Genomic DNA, 9,502 nt, shown 5'->3' with positions numbered 1-9,502 from the left:
CATTATGACAATATAGGTGGACATACAGGTCGCTCTTATAAATGCATGCATTATTATTGTTAGTTGTGCTTGCTCGTATATATAAATATATATAGAAGGGTTTAAATTGTGATAGAAAAATCTTAGATATGATCATATATAGCAGCAAACGGCAGCGGTGACTACATGTTTTTACACAAAAGGTAATTTGATAAAACATGCACAGCGTGACTGCAGTATAAATTCTTATACAATTTAGAAAACTATATTCTGCGTTCAAATGCCACAAATATTAATTGGAGATCCATTTAGCTCCCGTGTCATATAAAATTGTGCATTTCACTTGTAGTAGCGGTGCATAAGAGTAATAATAGAAAAAGAAAACACACACCTAGTGATTTATTGTAAATCACATTGGGTGTCTCTCTCTCATGCAGCCAACAGGTGGCGGTGTTGTATTTCGTGTCTCCTCACCTCGTGCAGACACAATGAGACAGACAGGTGCTTTTTTTTTTTAAATCACAGTGACTGATATGAGACACGCCCTGATAGGTTCTGATGACGTGGTTACAGGCGTGATTCGGATATAGACTGCACAAATCACAAAACAGCATAAAATATATGAAGGTGTAGAGGGAAGTCTAATGTTATAGTGAACACATAATAAGTAGTGAGCATGAGCTGTTGGTCCTCGAGTCCCCCACCACCACCACCCTCCCATCACCCTCTCCCCCCCTCACTGCTTGCATTGTCTCATCTCAGACGTCCTCCTTTCTCTGCCACCATGACATCATCGGTAACCTCGGAGACTCCCTGAATACTGGGCGACCCAGGAAATGAGCTTTCAACTTTGGAATGTGAGAGGAGACAACAGCTCCCCCCTCCCTCCCCCCTCCCATCACTCCCCCCAGCCCAGCACCCTCCTAACCTTCCCTCCCCTCGCAGCACAACAAGGAGGGCCTTCTTCTCTCTCACGCCGCCTCTTCCTCCATGACAGACGACGCCACAAAGTCCACGAGGAACCTGGTGGTCCAGTGAGGTCACTTACGGACCAGAGACTGGTGGGGATTTTGGGGGTCCACAAACATGTAAATCTATGAACATTACTGCCACTTACCTGTATAAATACGTTGGCCTACACAATAAATAGAAGAAAAACAAGTGCAATTTGTCATAGCTCAGTCTCTCGTCTGAGAGGGTGACCAAGATTTGGTCCCAGGAATAAATGTGACACAAAAAGAGGGAAACACAGTGGAGCTCCGCCCCGCACAACACGACAGCAGTGTTTCTAAGAGTTACAGTGCCTTTCAGTCCATGAGGACTGCTACTAAGTGCTTCTGGTACGGAAGCATGCTCTAATGTGAGGTTACGGTTTGTAATACGCGTGTCTGGGAAACAGGAATCAAGGATTTGGTGCATCTACAGCGTACAGATATGGATTAGCAAGAATAAGGATGTTCAAGGGAAATCAGTTTTAGGCGGTCATATGACGATCTGACTTGTGATGGGATAAAAATCATAAAAAAAACACACTTCATGAAGCGATCACTACTCTGATCGTTGAAATCCCCGTATGGCTTCAGATATGACTGCATTGTTTGATATGGGTTTTTTTTCTCTGACAGCGTAAATACAAATATGTCGCTAAAGTTCAGGCTCAGGATACATGTTGAGATGCTCATTCAAAGGAATAGCTTTAAGGAAATATGCTTATCCACTTTCTTCCCGGGAGATAGATGAGAACATTGATGCTACTTTAATGTCAGTCTATCCAAAAATAGCCATTAAGCTACAACCAGAAGCCGGTTAGCTTAGCATAGCGTAAAGACTGGAAACAGCTAGCCTTGGTCCCGCAATAAAAACAAAATTTGCGAAAATTTGCAGACCAAGCACCTCTAAAGCTCATTGATAAACAAGCATAACATTAAAGTGGTTGTACGAGGAGCTATAGGCCAGACTTTTTCTTGGCTGAGAGTGCAGTCACTTCTTGGAGTCGGCTGGTTGCCTAGCAACTGCTCCAGAACACACAAGAAACAGATTTGTTGATACCACACTTTGAACAAAAAAGTGAATTAGTGAGCCTTAGAGGTTGATTTTGTTACCTTGGGACTGACCATGCTATGCTAAGTTAACTTATATCTGCACGCTTACTCTCTGCCAGAAAGCATCTAAGCATATATCCCAAAATGTTGAACTATTCCTATAATTAATATGTTGATTTGCTCATCGTTTGATCAACTTGTTGGCTCGCTGCCTTCAGTGCTGGGTCTCCACCTCCACCACGGTCCAGTCTCCAGGCGGGGTGCTGCCCTGGCTGTCCGGGGAGTAGCTGCTGACGGAGGTGACTGTGGCGGCAGGAGGGCTGAGCTGGGGCAGCATAGGCCACATGCTGCTCTCCAAGGGACTCAAGGTGCCTCCTGTCCCCACGGGGAGGAGGAGGAGAGGAGGGCAGCCTCCCTCTCCAGACAGCATCAAGGTCTGGTTGATGAGCTGCTGGACCATGTCCACCTTCTTGTTCCATTCCAGCTCCCGAGGAGGGACCGGACCCAGCTGCCTCTGGGAGTCCTGCGCCACGCCGTGGGACGAGGGCGTCCTCTTCCCGACCACCTGCCGGTTCCTGTTCTGCTCTCCCCTGGCCTCGTCCTCCTCGTCGCTGGTTTCCATGGCTTCGTAGATGGTGCAGAGCCCCGAGGATGGGGACAGCATGACTCCAGTCGGGCTTCTCCTCAGCTGCTGCTGCTGCTGGATCTGTTTCTGCTGCATGCGATACTGCTGCTCCAGCTCTAGCTGCCACTGCAGAACCTGCCTGCGGTGCCGGTGCTCCTGCTGCTGCTGCTGCAGCTGCAGTTGGAGGAGCTCCCTGCGCTGCTTCTCCAGCTGCTTCTGCTGCTCCAGCCTCAGACGCTCCTCCTCCAGCCACTGCCTCTTCTGCCTCTCCTGTTCCTGGCGGTGCTGCATCTCTCGCAGCTTCTCTTGGTGCTGCTCCAGCCTCCTCAACTGTTCTCCGCCGGCCTGACCGTCGGCGTTGAGGTCTATCAAAGGAGGAGGGGGCACGATATTGGCGAAATGCGCCGCAACAGTGGGATCAATGGGCCTCCTGTTGCCTGGGACCAATGCCAAGTAGTGGCCATTGGCTATAGGAAGAGAGGCAGTGTGGTTCTGGTTCTGGTTGTCTTCCTGCGAGTGGGTTTGGAGCTTGTGATCTTCATCCATCTTCTCGTCTCCTGTGAGACAGTCAAGATCACTTGGTGCATCCATTAGAGATGCATGCATCAAACAGAACGGGTTGGTACAACAACAGGGACCAGGAAGTAAGAGGGTTCAGGAGAGAGTCGACAACAGGGCGGAGGTGGAACGAAAAAAAAGGACGGGGCTCTCAAAATAAAGTGACATCCATGACACAGGATTAAATATCTCTTAACTGCATGTACAAGGCAAGAAACAAACAAATCATAAGGTTGTTACTTGATGTTTTCTCTCTAAGTTGCATTGTCTTGTATTCATGTAACCATATGTACCTTTGATTGATTTATTGAACTAAACACTCATATCTGATGCGTTGTCCACTTTGAATACATGGTTTAACATGCAAGACAGCGGTCGTATGCACACAGTACAATACAGACAACAGGTATTAGACTGAGACGAATACAAACACAGGGGATCAAATCAACAAACGCATCACAGAGATTGATGACACTCATAAGCAGGTCATGAAGATGATGCTAAAGGCAGCTGATACTCTTTATATTCCGGTGCCCCTTTGTGAGTGTTTTCAAAAGGAAAGCGGCCCAAAACACAAACCTGAAACACCATTTGCAGACTCTGATGAATATATGAATTTAGAAAACAATCAAATGGGTGCATGAGGTTCGACACGGGAGGTTTGTTTCCCCCACGTCAGGGTTTTGATATGAAGGAGCGGGCAGTTTCAGAGGAACAAGGCATGGAAGGGAGAAACGGGTTTGGTCTTCTTTAGCTTCAGCATTCAGATGCATGCAAGTGCACGAAGAGGGGCCGTTACAGGGACATATGTTTGACACTTTCACCCTGTTTGTTGAGAGTATTTCCTACCTACGTTTTGTTTATTGGACTCTGTGACGTTTTTGACCAGCATTAGTGCTAACGTTTTTACTGGCGGGCGACTGGTTTTATGCGATTCCTCTGATTGCCAGCTGGGGGCCATAAAGCAACAACAAGCGTAGCAATGTACCAACAGAGGCACAGAAGAAGACGACTGCACGCTAGCAGATATAGATGTAGATATTCCACGTTTTATGGGAGGGGAAATGCATTCAACGCGTTTGTTAGACCCGAAGGATGCACACAATGCGTTACGGTGAAACCTCTACAGGGTACCTTTAAGTGAGCACCACCTGATAGGGATTTGGTCTGAATGTGGTGTTGGTCACCGTGTGGAGAATCTGAAAACGTCATGAAGGGATATAAGCATGCTGGGGGACACCGTTCTCTGTGATTCCACCAAAATTCCATTTTAGATAGAGCACCATTGTACAATGTTGCATCACTTCCTGTTTGCCCGTTATTCCCATGGGGAAGAGTAGGAGACGCCATGGGAAATGAGTTGTGTGGACACACAAAATACACAGCGGCTCGAACACGAGGACAGCAAGTTCAGGCATGCTGGATCCGTAGGGGAAATAAGAAACAGGAACAAAATGCCTTGCAATGATGTTTTAATGGAATTTTGAAAGATAACCTAGTGTGAATCATTCATTGATGAACATGTCTAGTGTAGAACTGTTTCAAATTCAAGGTAGTACACAGTCTTTATGTTAGTTAAACATGCAATATACTGTTGAAATAGTAAACCAAACGCTCACTATGAAAACGTTTCAGCGAGTGTAAAGCTCGACGGTGAGAGCGATGTATGACAATGCAGGGTCTCATCACAAATAAAAGGCTAGCTGTTAGTCTCTTCTGGAACACAAACGATCAGCTAACGGAGGCTTGAAGCTTGGCCACTTAAAACCAAATGCCTGAAACACATACTGTACGTGACTGCACGTTATATACCTTAACAATCTATGCAAAGAGCGTAGAGCCTCTTGAAGCACACATTTAAAACTTCACCGACTGCAATCTAATACTCCCACACCTACCTCAACAAATCTGCCGTGTTAATATCTAGCCTTTATCTTGATAGCTAAGCTTTGAAAAACAAACTTTTAAAAAGGAGCATGTGACTATCGCTATGGTGCTGTTGAATGTGAAGCGTGTGTACACAGGGTAGGGAGGACCAGGTTTAAACAGAGAAAAAAAAAACAACAAACGAACGAACGGAAAACAACAAATAAGCAAATACAAAACCAAAAAAAGAAAAAACAATCATTGACATTTGTTCGGTAAAAACAGTAGGATAAATACACAATGAGTCCATTTCATTCCATCTGTGTTTTTTTTTTTTCTTCTTCTTTTTTTTCCATTTAAAAGCTCAGTCACAGTGGACCATCAGTCATTACCCCATCAGGGGCTAGGTAATATGCAGTGTTACTGAAAAAGAACATTCTACTAGAAAATGGTAGTAGCTATAGTACATAAAGGAGTTTAAGCCATACACTCATAACCACGATCAGAACAGTATGAAAGAGGGAGGCTTCATTTAAAAATTGCTACAGTCATTTTTTCCCATCTCATTTGTTCATTTTTTAAAATCTTTTCCTACAATCTTGCTCTCCTTTTTTTTTTCTTCTTCTAAGCCTTCTAACCCAACTGGAGAGAAAACAAACAACAGGTAACGGGGGAGGGTTGCGGGGAAAAGGTGCATTCCAGGGGTAATAGGAGGGACTTATACATTACCTGCCAGAAAACTATCAGTCTTATCACATATGGTAGAGTAGTAGGGTGTCTGGCTGTCGGCAGTTTCCATGGCCCCAAGGTGGCGACTGGGCTCCAATGGGTCGACGTCCTCCAGGTGATCCGCTGCAATCTTCCCCCCCAGCATGTAGTGGTGCTCGTCTGGACCGCTAAGCTGACTCTCTCCCGGGTGGCCCCAAGGCATCAGGTCCACGGGTCTGCCCAGCAGGTCCTCTGCCTGGGCCGCAGCAGCTGATGGCAGGGTCAGCTCCTTGATGAGGGAGGGGTCCTTGGCCTCCTCTGGCAGCTGCTCCTCATTCTCCAGGGAGAAGATCCCCGGGCTTTTTCCGCAGCTCTCGGCCATGGAGTGGGCATTTGAGTTGGACGTGGTGCAGTCAAAGCCGTACGATGCCACGGAGTTGGCTGACTGAGGGGTGGTCCCACCTCCGTCCTCTTCGCCCTCTCCGGCCGGTGTGTCCCCCGCCTCCTCATCCTCGTCAAGAGCGGGCAGATTGCAGGTGGGAGGAGGGCTTTCAAATCCAGCACTCTCGTCCATAATCACTGGTGCGTCGGGGTCGTTTATTTGCATCTCGCCCTCCGTGTCGCTGGCCTCGTCTCCGGAGGTGGAGGGGGAAGACGGGGCGGATGCTGGAGCCGTTGGGGGTCCTGTTCCAAGGACCTCGTCGGCAGGGAGTGTCTCAGCCTCCTCCTCTTCTCCATCGCCTTTCTCCAAGTGAATACCCAGGTCTTGCTCCATGTCGGCGTGGACTGAAGCGGGCACTGGGGTCTGCTGTTTGTCAGAGCGGGACTCCACCCCGGAGCTGCTGTCGTAGTCACGGAGTTCCTCTGGAGTGCTCGTCTCGCTACTGCTATGAACGGCCGGAGCTGTGGCACTCAGAGTGCCGGACTGGGACATGCCTGCAGCTGGGGCGGCAAATAGGATGTGAGCCTCCTTATCCGCTGAGCTCTCCATCTCATCATGGGCTGACTGCTGATGCTGGGGTTCATGCTCTGACTGAGGAGCAAAGGAAGGGGCAGCGCTGTCCAAATGCGCCATGGCAGGAGACAGGATGGGCGTTTCAGACTCGGCTGCACCGTGGTCAGACACGGGACTGGGGGAGGAGACGGGGAGCAGTGAGCTTGGTTGAGCCCAGGTATCACAGAAGGGGTTGGACTGGCCCCAGGAGGAGGTGGGGGGGACGCTAGGCGGAGGAACGGATCGATTTAGGTTGTCTAAACGCTCCTCCTCATTAAAGTCATCTTCATCTACATTCCCACAGCTCTCTGTCACACCTTCACTGTGCATCTCGACATCTTCATCCTCCTCGTCCTCATCGTGCTCCTGCTGCTGGAACACCTTGTGATGCTCCTCTACTCTCTCAGAACTCAGGTCCATATCATCCACCCGTTCGTCCTCTTCGTCCTCATCTTCCTCTTCCTCATTGGCCAGAGTTTCCACGTTGGGGGAACCCATGAGATTGCCGTCTCCCTCGGAGCCCCGTAGACTTGAGTCGACCAGGGCGTCTGAGCTCTGGGTGCCTTCCAGTATTGCAGTGTGCTGAGCGCTGCTGAGGTCAGACACGCCCTGCTGCCGACTGCTGGTGCAGCTGCTCACGTCCTCAGAGTCCATCCCAGACAGCAGGTCGTCCCCGTGCCACCCTGCGGAACCCCCGAAGGCCGAGGACCTCACTTGGAACTCGTCAGAGGGCTGAGACGTGCTCATGTCGGTGGCCAAGGATGAAGGCTGGTGGCCCAGTCTCCTCTGTTCCTCATCATCATCCTCATCCTCCTCGTCATCATCCTCATTTATCTCCTCATCTGCCTTTTCCACTGCCTCCTCCTTTTCGTGAGGGGAGAGCAGGTCCCCGGAGGCGAAGTCGTCCATCGGCGAGGTACCCAACAAGTGAGGCTGTGCCATCATGTTGAAAGCCTCTGCAGATGGAGCTGTTGACGTAGGCATAAACAGGTTCTCCTTGTCGTCATCTTCTTCTTCTTCTTCCTCCTCCTCTTCCTCCTCCCTTGTCATCCGTGCCTCAAACTGTGTTTTATTATCCTTTTCTTCTTCTGTGTGCAAGTTAATCACATTGACTAGGCTCTGTGGAGCAAAGTCAGATGACGCCAGGGCCTGGTTCCTGTCCCAGGGATCAGACTGGACATGCATTCCCAGCAGAGAAGAGGCATTCTGTGGCTCTCTGAGGGGGGAAACAGCGCCTGGTGGGGAACAAGGAGGAGACATGACAGTAGTTCCCAGGGAGGAAACCGATTCGTTGGCAGACTCGTTGAATGTGAAGAGGTCCAGCTGAGCTGCCAGCTGACTGCCTTGTTCAGCTCCTAGTTCTTCCTCTGCTGAAGGCTGAGACAGTGGTTCTGGGAGAGGCTCGGGAGACATGTCTCGTTCTTGTTCTGGACTTGGTTCTCGTACAGGTGTCAACTCTCTTACGGGTTCTGGTGTCAGCTCTCTTACGGGTTCTGGCGTCAGCTCTCTTATGGGTTCTGGTGTCAGCTCTCTTAAAGGTTCTGGGGTCGGTTCCCGTACAGGTTCTGGCATCAGCTCTCTTACGGGTTCTGGTGTCAGCTCTCTTAAAGGTTCTGGTGTCGGTTCCCGTACAGGTTCTGGTGTTGGTTGCCGTACTGGCTCTGGTGTTAGTTGCCGTACTGGCTCTGGTGTTGGTTCTTGCATTGATTCTAATACTGGGTCTGAAGTCTTTTCCTGTGCTGCTTCGGTCTGGCTTGCCATCAGGTCTGGTGCAGCAGATGGCTCCATAGACGGTACTGGTACCTCTGGCCCTGCAATGACAGCCGCCGCAGTAGCGATAGCTGCAGCGGTGGCTACCGCAGCAGCTATTTCCTTTTCAGGTTCTGCAACAGTTCCCGGTTTGGGGCCTCGTTTCACTGGAGTCGGGGTGCTGCTGCCCACAGGTTTCTTGGGGGTGGAAGTCTTGGCTGCAGCTGGCTTGTTGCCAAGGGGCTTGGAAGGTGTGGGCTTACTGCTGCGGTTGGGTGTTTTTGTTTCTGCGGCTTTACTAGCAGCAGGCTTTTTGGTGGCGGCGTCTGATTTTGAGGCTGATTTGGGGGTCTCCGGTTTTGCCGACTTCGTTGCGGGGGAAGGGCGGGCAAGGGGGGACTCTGCAGGCTTTTTGGGTGCTGAAGTGGTGGGTTTGGTAACATCTGGGGGAAACACAGCACAGGGAATGGTTAAACAAGTATATCATTAAACTAAATTAGGTATTATTATTATTATTATTATACAGCAGATTATGGATAAAAAAAAATATTGTTATATTCTGTAGTTCGACTACTGTAACGGTGTCTTTACAGGTCTCCCTAAAAAGTCAGACAGCTGCATTTAATTCAGAACGCTGCTGCTCGAGTCCTCACTAAGACCAAAAGTCTTAGTTTTTAGGGCACCACATATCTGGAACAAACTTCTCAGCTCTTTTAAATCAAGACTGAAGACTTTTCTGTTTTCCACTGCCTTTCAGTAATAAATACTATCTATGAACTTCTTATACTGCACTGTCATTTCTATTCCTCATTATTCTTGTTTTAATTAATTCATTTTTTTACATTTTTATTTTTATTTTATTGGCTTGTTTTAATGCTTTTTCTCCAATGCTTTTAATGTTTTATGTAAAGCACTTGCCTAGTTATGACACTGACACTGTATTCATATCAAGAAGTTCCACTCTGACGGAGAGAAATCAAC

General features: G+C 48.7%; 1 protein-coding gene across 2 annotated transcripts in view; it reads right to left on the bottom strand.

Annotated features, from left to right (window-relative positions):
* Positions 1-4,659: 4,659 nt before the first annotated feature.
* prr36b (proline rich 36b) overlaps positions 4,660-9,502 on the bottom strand; it is a 31,243-nt gene continuing 26,400 nt past the window's right edge. For both annotated transcript variants that reach the window (XM_084037964.1, XM_084037965.1), the window contains exon 5: positions 4,660-8,964. In XM_084037964.1, coding sequence (XP_083894090.1) covers positions 5,789-8,964 — 3,176 coding nt within the window. In that variant the 3' untranslated portion in view covers positions 4,660-5,788. The remainder of the gene's footprint in view (positions 8,965-9,502) is intronic.

The sequence above is a fragment of the Eutrigla gurnardus genome (genome assembly GCF_963514095.1).
Source record: "Eutrigla gurnardus genome assembly, chromosome: 20".
Taxonomy (NCBI): Eukaryota; Metazoa; Chordata; class Actinopteri; order Perciformes; family Triglidae; genus Eutrigla; species Eutrigla gurnardus.
The sequence above is the reverse complement of the archived record's forward strand: the minus strand, read 5'-3'. Positions and strand labels throughout refer to the sequence as shown.